Source organism: Tyto alba, unplaced genomic scaffold (genome assembly GCF_018691265.1).
Source record: "Tyto alba isolate M040663 unplaced genomic scaffold, T.alba_DEE_v4.0 Super-Scaffold_14, whole genome shotgun sequence".
Classification (NCBI taxonomy): domain Eukaryota; kingdom Metazoa; phylum Chordata; class Aves; order Strigiformes; family Tytonidae; genus Tyto; species Tyto alba.
This window is the reverse complement of record NW_024881276.1, coordinates 51655151-51681150: the sequence shown is the minus strand read 5'-3', so window position 1 is coordinate 51681150 and position 26000 is coordinate 51655151. Positions and strand designations below refer to the sequence as shown.

Sequence of the window (26000 nt, the reverse complement as noted above, 5' to 3'; positions counted from 1 at the left end):
CTAACTCTGGAATAAGGTAAAAAAAAATAAGATTAAAATGAAGGAAGATCTGAACCTTACTGAATATAGCAGTGCTGTTGGCCTCTTGTTGACCTTTGGTAAAAAATTGCAAAGGATGCTTTGTTGTTTCTGTAGTCTCTAATAGTTTTATAGAATATTCTATGCATGCACTTCTCTGTGGTTACTTTAATGCACACTGCAATGGTCCTTGTAGAAGTGCAGAATCCCTGCTGGGTTTCTTGGATGCTAATTGGAGTTTTTGACATTGGAGACACTAATCGTTACTTAGAATCACTTTTCAGTCATCTTAAGTATGGATGGAAGTGAGGAATCCCAGGAAGTGATTTTTGCTCTACTGCCAAGACAAACACACCAAACTAGTGGTAAATAGATGAGGTAACTACAGTTATCAGTTTCATTGACTGGTTTAGCTCAGTCTAACTGAAAACTCTTCTGCAACAGAAGGATATCTATTAGGTAGGAATTAATGCCATTAGGTGAGATGCATTCTGCCACCTAAAAAAAATTGCAGAAGTCATCAGTCAGACCAGGAAAGGGGAGCAGCTGCCACAGAGGTTAGATTTCTGAAACACTGTTTACAGAGAGGTGGTCCTTCTGGAAATTATTACTCGCCTTTTTCTCTGTACTCATTACATCACCCAACCTGCAAAGGGATCTGCTTGCCAGATGCTGGAGGGTATTTGCTGGAGTTCTATTTATCTGGTAGTGAAAGTGTCGCTTTATACTGAAGAGACAGTCATGGACAGAGCTGTCTGACAAGATAACCGAGGGTGACAAAGTGTCAAACAGATATGCACTGTTGATATAAGTTTTCATCTTTACATGGAGTTAATTTCATTCATAAATTTCCCACAGCGAAAATCTTTCAGTTCCTGAAAAGCAGAAATCTTAAATTAGGGGACTTGGGGAGGTCTCAGAATTTAGTCCAAGTGATGACTAGCTGGTGGGGAGAGCTGCACCTCTGCTTGGCTGTTCCGACAGCCACAGGGGGGGTTGGCAACACAAGAGCTTGATGCTGACAGGGGGAGAAGGGGTCAGGGAGGCTTCTGGTATAGTTTAGAAGAGCTTCAAAAACCCAATTATCAGAACCTCTTGACTAACACCTCAAGGGAGGATTTCTTCATTATGTCAGATTTGAGGATTTCATTGGTGCTCTCTGCTGTCTGATGGTGGTGCAGTATAAGATGCCTTTCATTACACTGTGAATGATTCAGTGGTGTCACCAACGCCGTTTACTACCGTGTGACATTTGCAAAGAAAACTGTGTCTTCAGCCCTTCAATTTTATTTTTAGACATTCTTCTTTTGGATTCAGGGCTCTGCCATACATTCCTGCGGAATTACAGGAACTACAGCCACGGGTGCTCATTTTCGTGGAGAAAACCACGGGGTAGGGTGGGGAAGTGTGTGGGGGGGGGGGCGGGCGGTGAGGGCAAGTAAAAAAAAAGCCCGTGCTGTATGCAGCGATCAAAGGAGGGCTTGTGTGTCAGAAAGCCTCCCTGCTTTTTCTACTTTTGCCGGGCTAGTGGGAACCGCTACCTTCGGCCGTGAGCCCCGCTGCCGGCCGCTTCACCCGGGGAGCGGGGCAGGAGCGGGGGGACGGGCGCCGGGGCAGCGCCGGGGCCCCGCGGAAGCCTCGCTTTTCCCGAGCCCCTTTTATTTGGCTCTGCCCCGGGTCCTCCCCGGCCAGGCGGGGAGGAAACCGCCCGCCCCCCCCCCCCCCCCCCGGGGGGCCGCCAGGGGAACATCTGGGCGGCCGCGCCGCGAACATCTGGGGCAGCCGCGGCGCATCCTCCTCCGGCGGCCGCAGCTGGAGGGTTCCGCGGCCGCGGGGCTGGCCCGGGCCGGCGGTGAAAGCCCCCGGAGGGGGCGAGGGCAGGCGGAGGAAGAGGCTGCGAGGGAGAAGGGAGGCGTAGGTAAGGGCAGCCCGGCTCCCCCCGGGCCCCGGGTGCGGGACAGGCTGGGGGTGGCCCCCGCGCAGGCTGCGCCCCCGCGCAGAGCGGGCAGCGCGGGGTGAAGGCGGGGCGGGGGGTGTTTAATGTTCCCGAGTGAAAGGACAACAGCTACTCCATGTTTGCCTTGTCCATAGCGGGGGGACCGGGGGGTTGGGGGGGGGGGGGGGGGGGGGGGCGGGCGGCGACGGGGACTCCCGAGGTAAAAAGCGCGGACGGGACTTTTAAACCAGAAACGCGAAAGCGCGGAGGCTGCTGCTGGTGGTAAAAGACCTCAGTAGCCCTTGCAGGCAGCCGGAGTGTTTTACCCCCTGTGCGAGAGTTTTTGCAGCGGTGGCTCTGGACCGTTAGACAAAGCGGGGATTAAGTGTTAGGGATGTGAATAAAACGTTCGGTTTAGTTTTAAGTTTCTTGTGTGATTTTTTTTTTTTTTTTCTTCCCCACTCCCTCCTTCTTGGATATCTCAAAAGGAGATGTATGTCCAAACTTGAATTGCCAGGCAAAATCAAGAGAATTTAAATGTAGCCTTGACTACTTGCTATATGAGAAAAACCGTAAAATTAGATTATCTCAGGCTCTCTATTCTATTTCAAAACAGAATAACCCTTAGAAATCCACTTTCAGTCCCTGCATATGTTCCATTTTGTTTCCGTTTTTCAGCAATAAATCATACTCTGCTCTTCTAGTAGTACTTAATACTTGACATGATATCAAACATTTTATTATCTTTCTGTTAATGGGCTTTCTGAAATTTCAGAGCTTAGGAACTGGAGTACTTAAAACCAAAGTATTTATGCTTCTTCTTTTTTAAACTGAATATTTAATGAATACTATGCATTTACATACCTATGATTTGTGATTTCTACAGTACATATAACTTCCTTTCCATCACCTTATATTACTGTTTCTGTAGACCTCTTTAAATTATGTCATATATCGTACCATAAGGAACTTGTAAGTTGTAAAAGGAATGTATTCAATATCCATTTTAGATGCAAATTCATCACTGTCTCTCAAGTTACCTTTCTGAAGTTCACTCAGATGTCTTTCACCGCTTTTCAGGGTTACTTATGTGAGCTTTTCCTGTATTTTTCTCTTTACAAATGGAGCTCGGTAAACCAAACAGATTTCTCTCAGTTGTGGGGAGTGTGTGTAGAAATAACTGCTGGGGAAGAAAAGTCAAATGAACCTTGAGGAGTGGCTTGAATAATTATGCCTGTGTTTAGGCAAACCGCTCTCTGTTTACTCTTTATTTGCACACCAAATCTGCCTAGAAACATATTTTTACTCAGTACTGCAAGTGGCCAGTGCAACAGCACAAAAATGAGCCTTTTGTTTCCAGTCTGAAGGCATACATGAATCAAGACTTCTCAGTGACAAAACTCTTGTCACCTGACTCCTAATCTATTTCTTAGATGTGACCAAACACATTCATGCTAACTTGCAGTTGGAAGGAGTAGTCTTTTTGATCATCTCTTCCTACCTATGAGCAAGGCAAGTTCCTAAACCCAGGGATTAAATAATGAAACATTGTTTTTGAAATATCTTACTTTTTAGTAGAGTGCCACTCTACTGTGGCACTCCTGTCTTACCATGCAGCATGAGCCAGACCTTGAGTAGTAGCATTTCTTTTTGCTCCAGAAGATAAAAAGGAGACTTAAGTCTCTTCTAATCAATTTATGCCTAAATCACAGCCTGCTATAACATTTTAATCATAGAAACATAGAATGATTTGGTTTGGAAGGGACCTTGAAGATCATCTAGTTCCAACCTCCCTGCCACGGGCAGGGACACCTTCCACCAGACCAGGTTGCTCCAAGCCCCGTCCAACCCGGCCTTGAGCCCTTCCAGGGAGGGGGCAGCCACAGCTGCTCTGGGCACCTGTCGTGGTTTGGGCCTGATTGGCAACCAACCCCTGCAGCTAATCACCCTCCCTTCCCCCTCCCCACCTGGGAATGGGGGAGGGGATTAGAGGGGTGAAGGGAGACTGGCAGGCTGAGATAAGAACAGTTTAATAATGGCAATAAAATGAGAACAATAACGATGATGGGGGGAAAACAAAAAGAAATATATAAACAGGCAATGTACAGCGTAATTGCTCACCACCCACTAACCAATCCCCAGCCCGTTCCCGGCCAGCGACCCCGAGATACCAAGATCCCACAATCGCAATCCCAGAAGGGAGAGAGAGAGAGAGAGAGCTCCTTCCCAACCACCCCTCCTCTATATAGTGAGCATGACGTTCCATGATATGGAATATTTCACTGGCCAGTTTGGGTCTGGTGCTCTGTCCATGCTCCCTCCCTGTTTCTTGTGCACGGGCAGGACATGGGGAGTCGGAGAGTCCTTGAAGTCTCGGTAGCAGCTGAAAACACCAGTGTGCTATCAGCATTTTCCCCATACCAAACCCAAAGCTAAATCCAAAACACAGCACTCATCTAGTCCCTGAAAAGGAATATTAACTCTATTTCAGCCCAAACCAAGACAGCACCCTGTACCAATGCCTCACCACCCTCACAGGAAAGAATTTCTTCCTTATAGCTAATCTAAATCTACCCTCTTTCAGCTTAAAACCATTACCCCTCATCCTATCACTACAGTCCCTGACAAAGAGTCCCTCCCCACCTTCCCTGTAGCCCCCTGTGAGCACTGGCAGGCCGCTATAATGTCTCCCTGGAGCCTTCTCTTCTCCAGGCTGAACAACCCCAACTCTCTCAGCCTGGCCTCACAGGGGAGCTGCTCCAGCCCCCTGAGCATCTTCGTGGCCTCCTCTGGACCCACTCGAGCAGGTCCGTGTCCTTCTTATGCTGGGGGCCCCAGCGCTGGACCCAGCACTGCAGGGGGGGTCTCATGAGAGCGGAGTAGAGGGGGAGAATCCCCTCCCTCGACCTGCTGGCCACACTGCTCTTGCTGCAGCCCAGGACGCGGTTGGTTTTCTGGGCTGCGAGTGCACATTGCTGGCTCACAGTCAGTTTTCCATCCACTAATACCCCCAAGTCCTTCTCCTTGGGGCTGCTTTCCAGCCACTCCTCACCCAGCCTGTATTTGTGCCTGGGATTGCCCTGACCCATGTGCAGGACCTTGTGCTCGGCCTTGTTGAACTTCATGAAGTTTGCCTGGGCCCACCTCTCAATCCTGTCCAGGTCCCTCTGGATGGCATCCCTTCCCTCCAGTGTGTCACCACACCACACAGCTTGGTGTCACTGGCAAACTTGCTGAGGGCGCGCTCAATCCCACTGTCTGTGTCACCAGTAAAGATGCTATCTGAGCTAAATCCCTAAAACTCTTGCCTCCACACAACCTTGCACCTGAGACATTTATAAGATGCAGAGCATAGCATCTGTAACACCAGTGGTTTTGGAAGAGGATACAGCCCCTTGCTGCAGCCAGTGATCTGATTGAATTACAAAGCTTCTACTCCATGGCATTACTCTTGCTCCCTCTGTTAATTCTGTCTGAGGGGGAGGAGGAACTGAAGCTGCTGAAACTGTAGCCCTGGATTATGCGAGGGCTTTTCAGTTTCTGCTAATGTTGCACTAACACTAGCTGACTATGGGGTGGTCCTGTAAAGAGGAACCATGCCTGTTTCTCTGATGCGTTTTGATTTCTCTAGCTGGGCTCAGACAGCCGTTTCTCCCAGCTGTTATCAATGTTACAGACTGCCTTGCCAATGCTCCCATTTATTCATTAGTGTTTCTCTTTCTTTTTTTGATCCACACAGCTTTCTGCTGTTGAGCATGTGTTTCCCCCAAGCAACAGTTGGTAGAGGCAGTGTATTCGGTCATGCTTGTGTCAAGCAGTATCTCAAGCACCCTGATCTTGACCTACAAGACTGCAGATAAAACTTCCAAGTACAAAGGCAAGTCAGCCAAGGCAAAGCTCTACGTGCAAATCCCACCTGCTCTGTTGCATGGCTTTATGAAAATTACTGACAAGAAAGCTTTTTATCTTTTTTTTTTCTTCTTCTTAACACAACACAATGTGGCAAGCCCCAAGCACTCATATTGTTGGTTATAGCATCCAGATCCATGAGATCTAAACATTTCTTTTGAATCACTTTGTTTGCCATGTAAGAGCACTGAGGGCTTACACTACCTAACTGTACTCCACAGACAGACAGGGTGGCTGAAGGTTACAAATCACTTAACTGAATAACTTCAGAAGTCAGAGATTCAAGAACAAGTAGCTGGATTTCAGCAGGAGGAGACAGCAAAATGCAGCACAGTTTCCCACTAGAAGCCAATACTCTGGACACAATTGCCCCTGTTTTCCAGTCTCCTTCCTATCAGGGGACAGGAGAAGTTAATCTCTTGCAAGCGTCACCTGCTTTTTGCCCGGGTATGAGCTGTCATAAGCATCACATTGGCTAACTGAGCATGTTTGCGATTTTTCGGTAAGAAACCCAAGTCCTTCCTATAAACACCATCAAGGACTTATTAATTCTTTTGCATTTGTTGAGATGAGATCCCTTCCCGTTTTTGTCAACTCGAGACTAACCTTAAGATGAAAGCTTACTAGTATGCACAGCACAGCATGACACTTCTGCTTACTATACTTGGTTAGTGTTTGGCAATTCTTTAAAACAGGGTCCTCTTTGCAATATTCCAGTTTCTCATTCAAAGGCTTCAGTCACCCCGGTATCTGGTATCGTACATAATGAAGAGTAATCTTAATGCTTTTCCAGCACAGTCACTGGTAGTTACAGTAAGGGAGCAACCCTTGTAGCTGAAGAATTATAAATCGTATTGAAGTCAACAAGCCCTGTCCTTCATATCTGAAAATCTGTCCTTCTCCAAGAACAGAATTCCTCACTTTCAGACTTGGCTTCCTTGCAGGCAGACAATACCATTTCAGACCACTCAGACATTGAGTTTTCTCAGTAGACCCCCTGCTTCTTTTGGGTTGTGTCTTCTTGTCTTCAAGAAGTATTTGGAAACATAAATAACAAGTGCAGCAACTTCCAACAGTCTGTAAGTGTCAAATGCAGGATCTTTCACAGCCCAGTTTGTCATTAGTACTTATTACAAATATTTGTGATAATCCAGTGGTCCTGTCAGCTGTTTTACTAGATCCTTCCACCAAAGCCCTTGTGAAGATGCTGTAAGGGGAGGTGATGCTAAAAGTGATGCTAACAGAAACCAAATCATATTTTATTTCATTTCCTCTCCAGAGCTAGTCTTTGAGAAACAAATCATCAGTTGATATAAAAACTTTTGATCTCTTGACATTTTCCTAGCATGTCTATCAGGAAGCAGAGAACATGTAGGTGAGCATATCTGGAACTACAAGGAGCGGCCAGGGATTATACCCTACAAAACTGGTTTTGGTAGAGTACCCAGGGAGCAATCTTCTTACTGGTAGTGTGACCTCTGCTTGACCGTGGACCTTCAGGAATAGCCAGGGTCCTGCAGAAGTTGTTTACTGAAGTCACTCTGACTGTTTTAAAGATTATAAAAGGAATTCACTTTTAAAAAAGAAAACATACAGGAATTTCACTAGCAGGCACAATTCAGGTCAAAATGGAAGCATTAGGAACTGAGCTCAGTGCCAGGTGGACTGGGAAGGGGAGCCAGTTTTGGATGCCAGTGAAGAGCTGCCTCAGCACAGCAGTGGGATGTCGCAGCACGTCCTTCCACCGCGACGTCTGTCCGGCAGCGCTCGGCTGCTGCTGCACACAACCAAAACCTTGCTGGAGTCTGAGGTGCTGGGAGGAGCTGTGCGTTGGCAGCACTTTGCTTTGAGGGCAGCAGTCTGCTGTGACCCTCTGCAGGGAAGGGAACCGTTGCTTTGCAGAGGGGACAGCTGGAAGATCACCCCACGGGAGGTAGCGGCTACCTCCAGGCTCCCGAGGGCCAGGAAGTGGCTGTGGTGGCTGAAGCCAAACATACTCCCCATGGGAGGTAGCACTCTCATACCTGCAATAGTTTACTCACATGCCCATGCTATTTTACCCTTTATTTCAGGCAGTGCTAGGAAATACCAGGTTTTATGGACAATAGAGAAACTATGAATCTTTCACAGGAAAAAATTACTCTCCTGTATCCCATGCAATTATAACATTTATTTTTTTGTGTATGTATGGTTTTATGAACCTGTGGTGATCTGAATAAAAGGCTCCAAATTGGCAGTCCTGAAGAGCAAAAAATTAATATCCACAGACTAGCAGCTGCTCTGATATCAAGAGCCAATGGTAAGATTATTATGGAGTGTTTATTGTCCCTGGATAACCCCTGGAGATAGCCTGCTCGGCTATGGGAGCAGAGACAGAGTCAGCAGATGCACACAGAAAAAGGAAAGAAAGCCAGAAAACTGAGGGTCACGAGAGATGAAAACACACAGTGAAGAGCACTCAAAGGGCTGAGAAGGACAAGTATCTGGGAAGGAGGAGTTGTTGACAGATGCAAGGCACTGGAAAAAACAGAGAAGTTCAAGTTGTGGGGCCAAATTCAGCACTGTGAGAGATTGTGTCTTGGAGACTCTTTCTCCTTTCTAAGGCCAGTATATAGATTTCTGGTTGTTACCTCCTTGGGATTTTTGTTTTTCATCCCTGTCTTGTAGGCCTGAATATTTTATCAAGGGTTGATTCTTCTCTTACAGGCTTCAGAGATGCCTGTTCATTACTTTTTTTTTTTTTTTTGACCTGAAGATCTTTATCTCCCACACCCTTAAGCCAAAAATATCAAGGCTGAACTGTAATTTTTTAGCATTTCAAGAAGTCTTGAGTCCTGCTTTCATTAGCATACACAGTTCCAGATTAATTCTGAAGTAGCTATAGGTGCCAGCTGAGTATTTCCTTAACATGAGAGCAGTGATCTCATCTGGAAATGTGGGGCTGTAGTTGCTGAAACACTTTTAGTCATGACATGGAATCATTACTGCATTTAGCGAACAAAGTAATTACAGCAGACATTGTTTTTCAGATTAGTGTGGCTCTCTGTGATGTTTACAATTTAATGGCTGCAGCATAAAAGGCACTTGCCTTGTGAATACATCTTTAACTGCAAGTAGGAAACTGATAGTGAAGTAAATGTCTGTGATTTTCTGTGTCTTAGATGCATTTAACTTTGCTGGATTCCAGTTTTTGGTAGAAACTGTATAATCACATCTTGTGCACTGATTAGAAAGTGCTTACAAATGTGTTATTTCCTTCTCTTATTTAGCTGCATTATTCTTACTGACCTGATTGATCTCTGTGACTGTCATGGATAAATAAAGATTTTGTATCAAATATCGTAAACTCCACATCCTTGTTTCCTAATCTAGTGTATGGGAGAAAAATAACACTTCTTTTTTACCATTGCAGTAACTTTGCTAATGTTCGAGCTTCTGTTTTAACTTCTGTTATCCTAAGGCTCTGTAGCAGAAATGAATGCATAGCAGCAGAGTGAGATTGTGGCCTCATAACTTGTGTCATTTCTGGAAAAAAAAAAAAATGTTTCTGGTTGACTGTCCTCTTTAACATCCCCCAGAGCTTGATAAACACAGGAAATTGCAAGGCATACCGCTGTGGCAGAAGAACATGCAGGGAAGGGAAGCTGCCTGCTGCAGGGTTAGCTCTGGCTCAGCTGTCATTTGCGTCCCCACCCAACACAGGTTACGCTGCCTAAGCCCTTGGCTTTGTTTGTTCGTTTGTTTGTTTTTTGTTTTGTTTTGGTTTTTGTTTGCTTTTTTGTTTGTTTGTTTCTTTTTTTTTTTTGGGGGGGGGGAGAAGGGGAAAAAAGGAAAACTAATTACTCCTTCAAGAAGTGAGTCTGAGTAACCAGGTAATATAGCTAGTTGTTCCATACCACCTGCAAGTCTTGCTTTAGTCCCTGCTTGGGTGTCCTCAAGAGATCAGGAATCAAACCAGTAAATCTTATGAAATGTCCCTCCTGAAAAAGTTAGAAGACGTTTAAATCAACCATGTAAGTCTATTCTTACCTGCCTTTCATTCTTCCACCAAGGTAAGATAATTTTCAGGCTAAAATGGCAGCTTTTAATGTCCACAAAAAGGCATACCTTCTCCTGAATGCTCACTTGGAAACTGCCTTTGCTCTTCCTCTCCTTTCCCACCTGCCCCCCTGGATGGGGGTGCTGGGGTGTGGTTCCTGGGTGAGGCTGGATGAGCCAAATAAGGCTCATGGGCACCCTTGAACCCTGACAGCATCTTCCCCTCCTGGTGTGCCCCACACCCTCCCAAGAGTGGATTTTTGAGGAGTACTTGCTATGGAAAGCCCAAATCTGGGCTGGAGAATGCATCTTGTCTGCTGGTTCCTGGGTACACTGCTCAGGTTGGCAGCCCTGGCAGTCAGTGGGGAGGGAGCTCCTCCCAGGTAGAGTCCAAAATTTGCTTTGCCAGAGTCCAAAATTTGCTTTGCTGGTGCCCTCACTGCTGTGGCCCCGTGGTTGCTGGTGGTGGAAGGGTCCTGGGTGGTGAGGCTTCAGGATGGAGACACGAAAAGCTGGGTGAGCCTGCAGGGATCCTGGGGGTGCACGCGGCAGGTAACAGGGCCGATTCGATCAGCAATGGTCAGGGAGTCTGTGTGTGCTGGCTGGAAAACCAAGCCCTGTCATCCATGGCAAGGGCTGCAGCCTGGTGATGCCAGCTGCCTGCGTTCCTCCTGTAGGTACCGGCACCCCTGGCTTTGCCTGGCAGGGTTAGGAGCAGGAACTGGTCAGGAATAGGGTTGTGTGAGCAGGTCCCCGGCTCCAGGTACGTGTGTAGCACCTGGTGTGAGTGGGTGGCTTTGGGGGGCAGTGGAGGGAGCACGGGCAGACCCCACATGGCTGAACCCAGACCTCACTGCACCCGGCTGTGGGGCAGCCTCAGGGTTCTCTCTGCATCTCTGGAGGATGATCTGCTTTAAGGAAGGTAGTGGGCAGCAAGGAAGGTTTGCTGCCAAGAATGTGGCTGTGGCTGTTGGAAATAACTGACTCTGCCAGCACCCCTGGCCTTGAAATCACCAAGGGTGGAAGAGGATCTGGAATTTGCACATCTTGCAATATCAGTCCTCCAGTGATTTGTTTGCCAGCTTATGGGATAAGGCTCTGTAAAAAATAAACCCTCAGATTTATTAAGTATTGTCATAACATGCTGATGCCATATTTGTCCAGCCAATAGCACCTGAGATACTAAAACTAGCTGGCTCCCGAGCTGTGCAGAAGAAGCTGCTTTCTCCTGGGCTGCACAGGACGGATGCCAAAGCACAGCCTGCCAACTTGTCCTCCTCTCCTTCCACCCCCATTGCACCCCTGCCTCACACCTCCCAGATCCACCTCCTGACCCCACAGTGATCTTCCTGCAGGGGAGGCTCTGCTTATCCTCACCGCGTCCTCAGTGCCATACTAAGCCCACAAACTGTGCAATATCACCTGGTTTACTTGCAGGCAAAGCTTTTCAGTCACATCAAAACTGGGAGTGGTGGCAGTTGAATTCTAGCCTCACTGAGATAAACCCTCAGGCCTAATAGGAGAAAATTATTGAGTTGGGAAGTTTAATCAGTTCAAAGCTCTATCATGATGTTTTAAAGTTTACGAAGGATTTGAAGTATAATTCATATAACTCCTTTCTGAAACTAATTCTGTTGAGTTTCAGTGTTCCAGAGGCCTGCCACAACAGCTGTCTGGCAGATCTGACGTGTCTCTTTCTATAGAAATCCTACAAATATTCCCCAACATCTTTGAATGAATTCGAACTGAAGTTTACACCCTCTAAAGCTGATAATGCATGATAGTATTGCTTATAACAAAAAATCAATTTTTCTGGTTCTGTTTTGTTTATATTGGATAAACAGCAGTACCTGCTATATCAGTCATCTTTTCCCTTGTTTTGAAAGGCAAAAAATACTTTTAAAGAGAGTATCTTGATGGATTACCCAGATTTAGGGCAGAAAAATCCTGCAGTGATTAGAGCTCTAGATAACCCAGGTGTGAATTTACAGATTGAGAATTACTTTTGAAGTTTTGTATACTGTGCACTACAGATGACATTAGCACACTGTTCTTCATGTGACTCTCACCGCAGCTGTACTCTCCTAGAGGGAGACTTTTCATAGGTTTAATTTACCTTTTTAATCCAGTATCTCTCTTTGATGTGGCGTGCAGGGTAAATCTTTCCATTTGGAGTGCTATGTACCTGTGGTGAATAATAAAATATCTAATGAATAAAGTCTTTCTAATGAATGGTATTCAGTGAGATCAGATATATGGTGAGGAAAGGCCACTCCTCACTTCTTCCTTCTTCCTTTCATTCAAAGAAGGTGAAAAACCAACATGTCCAAAAAGACAGCAGTGCCTTTCAGGCCAGCGAGTTTTAGAAGAACCAGAAATTAAGGCTTTCAAAGCAGGAGTAGTTCAAAGTTTAAAGCAAAGTTTAGGCAACTGTCTAAAATGTCAGCTCCTGTTAGTACTGCCCATTTTGAGGCAACTAATGGCACAATGAGTGCTGGCAGTGGTTAACAAGCTGGTCAAATTCTTTGACCTAAAGATGTCCTGAAATGAGGTACCTGTTCTGCGGGACCACAGGGGCTGGATCTAACCTGTGGGGCTGAGCCCCCGCAGCTGCACCACTGAGAACCCGGCTGCGCTGTAGGCTGCTCGAGGGTGAGCAGTACTTTCCTCACCTGCAAATAAAACACGCACGCATCAACCCAGTAGGACTTTAAGGGTGGTGGGGGAGGCAGAGGAGGAAGAGGAAGGCTCTCCCAACACTTGGACCCTCAGCTGTCACCTTGTCCTCCTGCCCTGCCCACCCCGCCCTGGGCCAGGATCAGAGATGCTCAGCTCACAAGCAGGAGGATTTGGCACCACTGTCGTGCTCAGCTCCAAGGAGGCTTAGAGGTTAATTCAGCATTTTGTGAGAAGAGATGGATGCAGGTGGCCGAAATCCCCATCCTGGTGGCTGGGCCTGCCGCTGCTCGCTCCTCCTCACGGCTTTTCCTGCTCTGATCCGAGCGGCCGCCCGGCCGGGGGGGCAAGGCAAAGCCCCCCACAACAGCTCTGAGCATGGCACCCTCGCTCCTCTCCTTGACAGGAGGCAGAGGGCACACAGGAGCCCTTCCCCACACAGCAGAAATCCCAAATGGAGCCCTTTACGTTTCGCAAGAGTAGCTAGGCACGTCCCTCGTTCCCGCCTTGGCTGCCTCCTGCCTGGCAGGCACCGCGTCCCCGGGAGCCTGCCCCGGGCTCGGTGCAGCCATCTCGGCACGCGTCCCTTCCCAGCACTGGCAGTACGTGCGAGGACACATCCAGAAATGGGCTCGCTTGGGCAACGAGTACCAGTTTCTTGTACTCCATTAGTACTTCCCTAGAAATTCGCTAAGGGGAGTTTTGCCCAGGGAAAGCTGTTAAAGCTCACCCCTCCCCTTCTGCGGCTCTTATAGTGGGAGAAAGTGGCTCTGGAAGAGGAGGGGGACAGGCTGTGGGGGCAGTATCCTCTTCAGCATCCCTGTTTAAATCACAGCCTGCCTCATGCTATGCATGAAGAGTGGTATTTTTTTTTTCTTCTCCTTTGTGGCTATATAGGTCACCTCTCCTCAGGCAGTTGGGTAATAGTCTTATGGCAGCTTCAGGACCTGTACATGTGGAAAAGTTTCTCTTCTGAAAAAAATTTAAAAAACCCCTAATGCTTTCGGTGGAGTTTTGCCTCCAGAAATAGGAGAGGGCTTATGCTACGTGACTAGACAGCATTACGTGAACCATCTGCAAGTACTCTATGGCCCACAAGCCACAGTTTAAAACTTCTTATGCAGAGCTGACCATAGGAAATACTTACGGAAAAGAAAAATATACCAGAACCTCTATGTTCTATTCATAACCAGATGGCTCCAGTGTAGTGTGGCAATCAGATTTTTAAGTCAGCAATGATAATAACAGAAAGTACAGATTGCCAATATTTCTAAAGTGGTTATTCTTGACTGTTGCCTGTGCAAAGATTTAGTATGCCTTTGAGTGATGATGCACAACAACTCAGTTTGTAACAACTTAAAGAAAAACTGCATTTCAATGTTAGAACTGTCATTTTAATGAAGAAGCTATTGGAGATAAGCCGACTCTCCTAAAAATTGGGATGATGACCAGAATTACTACGTACTATAAATGGCACTGCTTTTAAATGGCTGTATAACACTGACCAACTAATAACCTTATTACTCAGTGCACTTGTTGTAATTGATAATTTGTATCTAGTTGTGGGTGCATAATTCACCTATCAAATATTGAGAATGGCTTGATGTTTGTAAATCATAATGAGACATCTGGATTGAAATGCAAAACAAAATTTATTAGTAAGTAGTTACCCGCTGGATCTGTACATAATTAATTTTTCCTTCAGTCAGGTATTGTCTTGATTTCTGTTTGTGGAGTACAGAAACATAAAAACCTCTCTAAAGGTGAAAGAACCAAATTGTGATTATTCATGTTCTCTCTGTTGCTGTTACAACTTCAACAGCATGACATAGTGTACTATGGCTTTTTTTCTCTTAACTTGCCAACTGCCAGCTCTGCATTTCAGGTCAGCTGCTTTCCATTTGGGTCTCTTGTTCTGCAAAGCTATGAAACTGAGGAGACTGACTGGATGTTTTGAACAGCTAGGGAAGATAATTACCCAAATTTATTTTTGAATAAAGTGTGAGTACTTAATTCAGTGACACCCTTTTGATCAATGCAAGGAGATGCTTGAAAATTATAACCCACAGAATTCTCCTACTATTCCCACAGTTGATCTGCATTTGTTTCACCTTCAGGTATCGCCTAGCAGAAAACCATGGGCAATTTCAAAGGGCATGCCCTCCCTGGAAGCTTTTTCCTTCTTTTTGGCTTGTGGTGGTCAGTGAAGTATCCACTGAAGTACGCCTGTCGAAAAAACAAGAACGTTTGCTACCTTGGTTCCAGGGCAGGATTTCAGCGCCTGGAGTTTGTTGAGGGGATCATCAAAGCTGTCTTTGCCCTGATTGGTAAGTAAGGTGGGCTTGGGACAGACAACAAAAAAGCTGTGCTTTTTAACCCTTTTTATTTTTTTAAAAATTTGTTCTCTGATAAACCATATCTCACTGTGTTTTGGTATTTTGTCCTCTAAATACCATGAATCTAAGAACTAGTGGGGCTACTGCTATTTATTACGTAACTAAGACTGCAACATGGTTTCCCTCCATAGTGCTCTTCTGGGGCTTCTTTAATGTCTCCTGACTACTTCACAGATGGTCCATCCAAGCCCTCATACGCTGTTCATCACTGCAGGGAGGGAGATAAGATATTTAGGCAAGAGGCTTTCACATGCAGACTAGGAGCCCGAGCAATGGGGGCATTGCTTTTCTATTCTGAATCCAGCTGTCTCAGATGTCAGTAGACTCCACTGAGTTATTGATAAAATATGTAAATGCAGATGGTTCTTCATTAAGGTAAATAAAAAATTAAAATATTGGCAAAGAAAGATGGAACTCCAGATCTTATTGCTGCAGGACTATTGCAATAGTGTGGGGGGGAGGGGGGGAGGGCGGCTGTTTCTCCTTTTGTTGTGGACTGGCCTGGGTACAAATATAGAGACGGTTTAGTGAGCTGTGCAGAGACTGGAAGTGCCTAGTTCTTGTTTACATTCCTGCAGGCTGTATGTTAGCAAATCACCTTTATAGAATAAATAAGCTAAATAACAGGGGACCTTAGAAGCTCAGCACATGTGGCTTTCAAGTTGAAAAGGCTCTTAATTTTCAGGATTTTTAGATTCTATCTATCTACGCTTCTTGAGATGCTCAGAGTTGCCTGGTTTCTAATCAATGTGCAGGCTGTGCCAAAATCTTGTTCTTGCTTTTCCTTCCCCTCTGGAAGTTGTATCACTTAAGATGCATCAGCATTGAAGTGATGCTTTTTGTACAACATATGCTTTGATATGCCTTAAAAAAATTATAAAAATCTAAATAATAGCATTCATTTTGAGGTGTGAGTGGGGACATCTTTCCTACAAATCTCCCAACTGGTGTCTAGAGGTAGTTGGGCAGCTAAAACACTCGTCTAGTGTCTTTATTTTCACTCTGAAACAAAAAGCTAGTATTTTAATGTATGGTAATTTTAATTCCAGTCAAAAATGTGGACACAAAAGCCTATCAAAGACAAACAGTAAAAGCAGCAGCAGGAGTAAAACCTGCTGTTTCTGTGTTAGGAAAACTTGAAATAAAGGTGAAAAAATACTGCATTTGCTCTGCAGCATACCTACTTATACAGCAGGATGCTGGCCCATGCTTTATAAACAATATAATTAACTTTAACGTTTTAAAAACATAACGTATTTTAAACCCTTCCTAAACTTCATTGATCATATAAAGTATCTAAAAGCAGCTTTCCCCTTGCTGGAGTACTGCAGCTAGTTAGCAAGACACCAAGGGGCCAAGGTAAGGGAGGCGGTGGAGCAGCAATTCAAATACTAACTCAGTATATGTTCTCATGGGACTTTTAATAACTCTGCATGGTGGAGGGATTTCCTTTTATGGCTTTATGGGAAAAATCCCCTTTGAATTAAGAGTCTGAACTCTGCCATCCTGCATATTGAAGGCAAATGAAATGGTAAATCTTTCTTTTGGGGACTTCAGCATGTGTTATACTCATGTTTGAACCACTAGGAAAGGCAGCTGAAAAATTCAGTCAGAGGACTACTACAATAGCAATTGGTTTGTTTTTTTTTTTTTTTTTTTTAAAAAAAAAAGCAGCACAGAATAGCTGTCTCCATTTTCACTGCTGGAAACTTCAAGATGCAAATAGTCCCACCAGGAGTGGAGCTGAAGCCTGATTTCCTCTGGCTTTCTCCTCTCTGGATTATGTGATGCTTAATATATGCTTGAGCTCACTCTGTGGTCTTTCCCTCAGCAAAGCAACTTATTTCATCTCTCCTTCACCCACTGCCTATTTTATTGAAAATTTATATAAAATTAATATATTTGAGGCCTCTGCATTTTCACTTGAATTTGGACAACATGTTAAAAACTTTATTGGGAATGGCTGAACTGGGCAGAAGACAGCAAGACATAACAGTCATCCAGAGCAGTTCTCAGGCAGTCAGACTAAACCCCAAATTGTCTGGTGTTATGCTGCGTAGGGATATATTGTTGCCTCTATTGTTTGCATAAAGATTTATCATCAGTCTCTACCTTAAGTGCCAGGACAAATAGTTATACTTCTCACTTCATGCACAGGAATGGTGGCTGAGCAGTTTGTTCCCGATGGACCTCACCTGAAGTTGTATAATTATGAGGAAAAGCACTGGGATCACTTGATGAACTGGCAACATGCCACCATGTACCTCTTCTATGGCATTTCAGGGTTGGTTGACATCGTGGCTCATGGGACCAACGCATTGCCAGTGGCCATGGACAGGATGATGCTTTCCTTGGCAGTGTTTATTGAAGGTTGGTTTACCTCTCCCTGCAGAGGTGTGCATGAAACTTGCAGAGGGGTAATCAGTCTTTGGTCCAGGAATCTCAAATCAGCCTTAGAGGATGAGCCTACGGGAGCTGGGTGTTTAACTCCCAGAAATGTTTTAAAAAGATCGGTCTTGGACCTCCTTAAACTGCCGAGGGTTTGCCTGCACAGCAGCCCAGATCACAATCACCCGTTGTAAAGGTGCATCTGTGCTTTCCTAACTGGCTCAGATAGCAACAGAAATGTTATAAAAATATCAGCACAAGTCTGTTTTGGGTAAGTGCTCAGCAGCTCGGTCACGTGTGTCAATGTATGCACTGACATGGTACGCAACTTGTTAGCTAAAGCCAGTGTGAATGCATTTACCTGGAGAGCAATCACACGTTGGAATCACACTGGAGACACACTCAATTTATGTTTTCTGTACACATGGTATATGTCATAGCATATATCTTGCTACTCTGCAGAGATGGATGAACGAGACTTTTTGTAAACGTGTTTTAAACGAAAGGTGACAAACCTGCAGCTTCCCAAGCAATTTCCTGGTCTGAGCTCAAGAGTGGGAGTATACAATACATTGGCATCAGTCTTAAAAAATTACTCTCAGTTCAGCTGAGAAGGTGATATTGGCATAAAAAGAAATGCTAAATGTTCACTGTTTTCTAAAAGCAGGTGCAGGGAGATTACAAGGGAAGAAAACACTTTAAACGGATCAATTTATTCCAGGTTTTCTCTTTTGCTACCATCTTCATGGGAGAGCCATGCTGGATGTTCATGTCCATCAGTTACTGCTATTTGCTATCTTTGGAGCTGCTATTTGCATATTTTTGGAAGTTTTCTTCCGCGGCAGTATTGTGCTAGAGATGCTCCGTACAAGTCTCTGCATATTACAAGGCAGCTGGTTCTGGCAGGTAGGTCACTTTTCCACCTTAGGAATTTCTTCCTTCATCAAAATTAGACATTTACGCCTTTGCAGTTGTTTCACAGGTGATATAATATGCCCTTTAATCACAGACCTCAAAGGACTCCAAAAACAATGCACTCTTAGTGTTCCTTTAAAGAGACAAAAGTATTTATGATATCTGTTTTACAGATGAAGAAGCTGTTTTACTTCTAGTGTCTTTTATTTGAATCAATACAAAAGCTGAGGTGGTTTTGTTGAGCTCTCCCTTGTTATTGAACATCCCCTCTGATCTCTGTAACATCCTGTTCAAAGTTTGCCAGCCAAATGGGAGTGATTTTACAGCCCAGCAATATATGCTGTTCTTTATGAAGACAGTCCCCAATGTGAGCTGCCAGGGGAGTGAGCAAATGCCCAGAGGAGTGCTGGAGGGGTGAGGCAATGCACCCATTGACACTGCGTGAAGAGGAACCAAGGTGCAAATTATCTTTCGTGTTGGCTGCCTCTTTCTGCTTTCTGAAGAGCATTTCAGCAGTGGCAACCTAGGTTTAAAAGGTATTTGAGCACCTGATTCATGTTAAGAGATTGAGTGATGTAACGCCTCCTGCTTTTCCAGTGTTTGGAAATTGAGCAGAAGAAGTAACAGCCCAAACTTTTATATTTCAGGGATGCGGGTCCCAAAAGGACTCTTCAAAATGTAGCTGCCATGCCTTCACTTACTTGTGATTCTATCCAATTAATAGATATTTGATAGAGACCCTTTCTCTGCTGTCAAACCAGAGAGAGAATTTAATGAATCGCTGTGATCTTGTAACGTAGACATAGGAGCACTAGTGCTGATGTGTTTCACCTTATAGTGGAGAACTGAGGTCACTCCAGTGATTTTTCTTTCCGTCATGTCTAGACTGGCTTCCCTTTTTTATAAGCTGGCCAGACACGATTAATAAAAACGTTTGTTGTTCCTTAGGAGAACTGGACACTCAGCACCAAATCAAATATTTAAATACTTACTCTGGCAAGAAGACAGACCTCCAAAACAGCAGTATTTTTCTATAAGTGAACTCGAGAACCTGGTGCTACAGTACTTGGTGTTTTATCTTCTTGTTTGTAAATGTTTCCTTGGTGATTTAAGAAGCTTTACATAAGAGGAATTAGATGCAACCATTTATTCTCTTTGTCTGCCTAGTCTAATTTTAGAACAAGTTATTTCTTTGTCTCTGGAGACAATGTGCATTTTGTTTCAAAGTAAAAAATTGAACAACTAAAAATACAAGAGATTTAAGTGTGGCTTTTTTCACACCCACATCAGACTTCAACTGTATGTGCGTCTGAAAACCACATACTGGCTGCAATGTGACAAATTTGTAAAAGGTAAAGGGACATTCCTTCTGCATCATCAACACCCTCATTCATTGAATTCTCTGCATGGAAATTCAAAATGTACTCCTCCCCTCCTCCTTCCTCTCCTCCTCTTCCCAGCTCCTAAATTCTCAGCTAAACTGCTGAGTGGTGACTTTGAAGAGTATTAGGCAGTACAGAGGACCAGTGCTTGTCACGCAGACCTTTGTGTAGCCCCGGGATTACTAGTTTCCCAGTTTATTCATTAACATGAATTTGATCTTTCCCAGCTCTGAAGAAACAAATCAGCTATGTATTTCGTATGAACTTCTAGCCTTGGGTGAGAAAGCTTCATTTTTATGTAATTTCTAAACCTGACCTTTTCCCTGGGTGGCCCAGAAGAAAGACACATATGGCTTGCCTTTATTAATTTATTGTTCATCTTCTGAGCCATGTAACACATTCCCAGATGCTGTTGTGAAGAAGCGAGTCACTGCAAATGGCCGGGCAGGTTTTCTGGTTGGTGCCATGTTTGCAGTTCAGACCATATGTGGCTGAGCATCAGTCCCTTTCCTTACAGGACATAATTGTGATTGTTGCAGAACTTGCTGGGCTAGCTCCCTAATTCTCTGGGCAAGGGCAGGGGATCTCTGGGGCTGGCTCTGCATCTTGAAAGGCATTTCTGCACAGAACCGTGTAAATTGATCCATCACATCTGAGTGTGACTGCAAAACTGTTCTTAATAATAATAACAGAAATAGTCAGCACTAAAAGAAAATGAAATGTCTGCCTTGTGATAGGTAGCATAATACGTGAGATGGCATAGGATACTCATCGAATGATGTTTGCTAAATATCTTTTATTTTATTACAGATTGGTTTTGTGCTTTATCCTCCAAATGGGAGTCCAGAGTGGAATCAGACGGATCATACTAATATGATGTTCCTGACCATGTGCTATTGCTGGCATTACGCCTTTGCTTTTCTTATACTTGCAGTGAATTACACAATCGTCAGCTGGTAAGTTACTTGAAACTTTAAAATTTCGGAGAACTGTCTATTTAGTCTAGCAGGAGCTTTATTTTAGAAAAGTTTCACTGACAAATCAAAAGCTTTCCACAAAGTAATTAATTGTCTTGCCAGGTAAAATAACAATAGACATTGCTAATCAATGAAGACAATGTGACTCATTGCTTCAGTAGAAAGGGGAAAAACATTCATAAAGTACAGCTCTGACGGTATAATGCTTTTCACATAAAATGAGCTCTTCTTGTTACTCTTCCACATTCGTAAGTACATAAAAGGTTACAAGGAGGAGAGACCATTTTTTCCTACAACATCTTCTCTCCCAGTGCTCATATCTACTAATTCCAAGTGGCTTAGTCAGCAGACTTCATGACTTAAATTTGAAGGTTATTGGACAAGTTTCATTGCTAGCAATTTCCTGTGATTAGACCTGATTTCTCTTTCATCTAGTTTCATCCCTTCATTTATAAAGTTAGACCTTTTCCTTGCTGCCCAGTGCTAATTCCGACAAAAATCCAAATGCAGAGTTAACTTGGTTGTAAAAATGAGCCTGATTCTGCCATATGTGATCACCTTCTACCCACATGACCTTAACAAGTCTTTTCCTGCACTGTCCCAAACATGCTTCTCACCCCTCGTTTTACCCCTACCATGCTAATGACCCTACTTAATCACGCTTTGCCATACGTAGTTCTTGCAGTCTTGCTCTGTGCCAAGGAGGTGCCATGTATTTTTGGACCTCAGTCCAAAAGGCACAGCATCTCAAGGCTGGCTAACTGGTTTGTTATGTAAAGGTTGGCAACTATAGAGAAGGTGACAGCAACCTCACGTCCCTCCTGAGGCTGGGAACAAGGGCTGCTGCAGCATCAGACAAGCCCCTCCGGCTGACCACGGCGTGCTGTGCAGAGCTCCCGTCTGTGCGGAGGTTGGCCAGGAGCCCTCTTCTTCACAGCTTTGTAGTACTCCTCCAAGAGAACACAGTTATTGGTCTTGTACCCGCACAACGCTGAACTTTCTAGATGTTACGCTGAGGTTTGCTTAAGGTGTGCGCTCTTAGATGTGTCCACAGGAGCAGGCTCTTACAAGCAGTACATACAGGTGGTATTGTTAAAGGCAGCACTTACTAATGTCACAGTACACGCTCGCATTGTATAGCGCTCACTCATGCTAAAATACTGGTATCTACAATTAAGACCTAGGGTTAAATTCTGCCCAGATTCTGCTTGAAATCACCACCTCTCTTTAAGATGTCTTCTACAGTGGCTAACTTCAGTTCTTCATAAATCAATCATCCTAATTCCCCAATGAGATGAAAGAGTTAAACAGTTTTTTTCTGTGTAAAAATGGCCAGATGAGCCTTTTTGTTACTACAGACAACTCTCTTTTTTTTTGTGCTGTTTTTTCCAGGGCAGTTCGTTCAAAGGTTAAACAGTCCCAGTCCATGGAAATGGGTTTACTGAAAACATCCGAGAGAGATCAGGAGTCAGAAGATGAAATGTAGTATGGATATAACTTGACTAGTTTACCCGTTATACTGTTCAGCTAATTGATACCTCATTTCTAGATTTGTTTGCCATGTTATTCATTCTTTACTACAACTTGTTATGCAAATATCATCCCCCAAGTACTGTCTGCATCTACACAGTTACGTCTTTATTTGCAAAGGGTAAGTGTGGTATCGATTTGTGGTGGTTGCACTAGTACCTTGCTTATCACATGCTTCAAAGAAAATCAGACTAATATTAGACAGACTTGGACTGGATGAGGTGGCATGATGAAGTCTCTGTGTTTGCCTCATTAAAAGCTAAGCAAAATGTTTTCCAGCTGCTGCTGGATGGACTGTTAAATTTCCATAATTAAGGTGTCCAAATAAGCGTGTTTGTTGCCCTGCAAGTAACTGTGCATAAATAACTGTGCAGACCTGGAAAAACAGTAGAACAAGATAAAAAAAAAAATCAGAGTCTTGCATCTGTCTTGCATAAGACCTTCATGTCTCTGCTCATGGCTTTATGTTAAATGGAAAGAACTACTCACTGCAAACCCATTCAGCATTTCCTTGAAGAGTGTGTAGTATGTTCTCTCCTGTAGAGACACTATTAATCTTGGTAGGACCAAAGAGGTGTATGATGATCACAAGGCATTTCAGCTATTCATTCTCATGCCTAGATAGTCCATTCTCTTTGCTATCATTTGACTTCAAACGACAGCGATGTTACTGTTTTCCCTCGGTGCCTGGAGCAACTTCTTTTCCAGAAAGACTGAGGGGTGTCCAGTGGGGCAGTGCCTGGCCACAAGGCCAGTTTTTTTCCCTAAGTTATTTCCTTTCCTTTGGTGAAATTTGGTGGAATTTCATCAGGGTTCATAGCAGACGTGCAACTGGATCCCACGCCTGGGTCAGGAGCGGGTAATGCTGATTTGCAGGCAGGATGAGATGGATTTGCATCCTTCTCCCTGTGTTGCCACTGCAAGCGCTGGGCAGCCTGCGCAGTGCTGCATGGTGAGCTGTGGGAAGGCAGATATTGCCTTCATAGCAGCTCCCATGCCCAGCTATCCACAGCAGTGAGTGACTTAAAAAAAAATATATATATATATATATTTTTTTTACACTGTATTTATTTTCTCCACTAAAACTGAAGTTATGATCCAGTGAAAAAGAGTGTGCCCTCTCCAGTGATCAGTGTTGCTTGGGATGATCTCCACCCTCAACAGAAGGGAAATAACTGATATGTGGCAAAAGACATCAGAAAATGATGTTGTATATAAGCACACCTCCCCTACAAGATGGACTTCTGAAGCATCACTCTGGCTCTAATACATCTTTCGAAAGCCTTGCATGGGCAGCTGGGCAGGAGGGATCACTTGCTGCGCCACTGCTCTGCTCTCCAGAGGGCTGAGCACAGGACGCACGCTGGTGGCCACGGGCCGTTTGGTGTATCCGTCCCGGGTAAGGTGATCGTTCTGGAAAACAGCCCTTCCTTTTAGAACACCTTCTAAAAAATATTATTTTCTAATTATTTTCAGAAACAGGCTGGTGCAGGACAACAAATTCTGTTCAAGTAGTACCAGTGCGTCGGGTTTGGTGCTGCAGAAGTGTATTCCTTCTACTAGAATAGTTTTAGATGCTCCTAAGGGAATGCAGAGCTGGACTCAGGTAGATGAACAAGAGCTGTAGGATTTGGTCTCTCTACTTTTGAGTTTCCCCTATATTTTTTTCAGTGAGAACCAAAAAATAAGTCGCATAAAATTATTAATTGCAGTAAGCTGATTGCTTAAAAAGACAAGCAATAAAATAGTTTATAGCTCAAAGGGATCCCAGGACTCAGGAAAAAAATTAAAGGCTTTTTCTAAAGCTCCTTCACCTTCAATGCAACAATGCACATTCACTTAATTTTTAGGACCTACATTTTACCTTCTGTTTTTCAAGGACCACTTTCCTTAGCTGTACATACTGTTAATTCCGAATTTTAGACCACCAGGCTTACCAATGCCTTTCCAAAATCAGTGAGGTCCTTTATTCTGAAGGAGATCTTCAGAAAGTACTTTGCTCCTCATAGGCAGAAACAATGCAAGTTTCTTCACTGCATTTCTTGATAAATTGCATTTAATACTGTACAAATATTAAGGTGCTGTATCTCTAAACTAAAGGGATAACCTAAGCAGGAAGAAAAGCATGACAAACTGGATGAGCTTTGCTATGTCCTTTTAGAAAACTTCAGTTGGTAATTTTTAAAAATTATTTTAGATCTTTATCTTGTATTGTGAAGTGACACTTGTAACCAGGTGTCAGATTATCCAGATGAATCTATTTCAGAAAGCAAGAATAGTTGGCTTACAGGCATTTTTATGTTTAGAAATGTAAAACAGGAAACTGCAGATGCATAACCAAAGATCACCACTTTTCTTAATAATTATTTGCCCTTCTTCAGTGCCTTTCTCTGAAGGGTCTTGGAGATTTTGGCAAACTTCAATGAAGTCTGTCTCAGGACATTCTTGTAAACTAGGTATCAGTATGGCATTTTTATATCTCTGTGTCTCAGCTTTGCAGTGGTCTCACTGTAAACTCTGAATTAATTGATATTTACTCTGTTCTGCAAATCTACGACTTGAGTTTCATTACCGTGGTTCCATTAAAATCACATTTTCTGTTGGCATAAGCCAGAAGGAGGTTCCACGGCCTTGCTGAGGAGCTTGCCTGTTAATTTCAGCAGGAATAAATTGACCAAACGCAGTGTGTCATTACACCCAGCTATAATCTTACCTTCATTGCGCCACATTACTCTTGTCTCTAAATTTTTGAGATTTTTTTAAAGGGCAGGGTTTTTTTCCTGTTAGCATGGTTGGGTTATAAAGCTTCTGCAGTGTTGGGCAGTGAAGACAATAGTTATGTATCAAAGTGAGTTTGGGGATTATTACAAAAGTCTGTCGTGATAAGCCAAAATCAGTTGACGAAGTGAGCCTCATGGGACTCAATAACCTGAGTGAGCTGTGAACGTGGAAGATTCTTAGCAAACTCTCCTTTTGAAAAAACTGCTTTTTCAGAAACAGAAAAGTGCCAGTACCCAAACGCGACGGCCGGAGGAGCGTCTGCCTGCCTGGTTCCTCCTGTGACCGCCTCAGCCCGGTCCTTACCCACATCCCGCAGTGGCTGTAGGTCTGTGCGTTTTCTTGGGAGAAAACCTGAGCAGGACTCAGCCTGCTGAGAGGTATCCCATATGACTTCCTCTGTCTCCCTGCTGTGAATCTCCCGTAGATGATCAGACAATTGATGGAATAAGTCCATCAGACCCATCTGATGGTTTTGGTGCAACCATGCTTAGCAAAAAGATGCCTTTAAAGAAGCCCAACCTGGAGGCGGATGCAGTCTGTGACACAAAGCTGTAGGGCAGGCTTCTCACAAAAACTCTCTCTTCACATAAAAGAAGGTGGCATTGCATTATTAAGCTCGAAGAAATGCAAGGAAAAACAGATCCTGAAACCTCAAAGAAACAGATGTTGGATTTAATTTTCAAAACTTACAGTACACACAGAGTGAGTATCACAGTGGGGTTTTGTGCCTGATGTTTTTTTGGTGCCACAAAGTAAAGAAACACCCCATTTCAGGGTGGGTTTTTGCTACGCAAGATACCTGACCCACTCTTCTCAAAAGGTACAATTTTCAGCATTTTGCTAGTAACAGATTTTGCTTGAGTTGAATGAGTGGAGAGAAGTCTGACAAGTTTACAAATGCCGCTCAGAAAAAGGTAGCTGCTCTCAAGAAAATTTAAATTATTGTTAAATATCGGTGCCTTTGAAAAACTATATGGTAGTTTATAATAGACAAGATATGCCTGTAATTTTATTTAAATAAAAATGATTTATTCATATAAGAGGTCTGTCATGT

General features: G+C 44.0%; 1 protein-coding gene across 4 annotated transcripts; it reads left to right on the top strand.

Moving 5' to 3' along the window:
- Positions 1 to 1774: 1774 nt before the first annotated feature.
- Positions 1775 to 26000, top strand: TMEM45A (transmembrane protein 45A). Of its 4 annotated transcripts, none has more exons than XM_042789076.1 (6): positions 1775 to 1936; positions 14695 to 14904; positions 17257 to 17343; positions 18083 to 18267; positions 20469 to 20614; positions 22028 to 26000. In XM_042789076.1, exons 2-6 carry the CDS (start codon positions 14715 to 14717, stop codon positions 22119 to 22121), a joined length of 702 nt encoding a protein of 233 aa, XP_042645010.1. In that variant the 5' UTR covers positions 1775 to 1936; positions 14695 to 14714; the 3' UTR covers positions 22122 to 26000. The 4 variants fall into 4 exon arrangements, with proteins under 4 accessions (XP_042645010.1, XP_042645008.1, XP_009970110.1 ...); XM_042789074.1 differs by having other exon boundaries at positions 17131 to 17343; XM_009971808.3 differs by lacking the exon at positions 1775 to 1936 and adding an exon at positions 14495 to 14578 and having other exon boundaries at positions 17131 to 17343.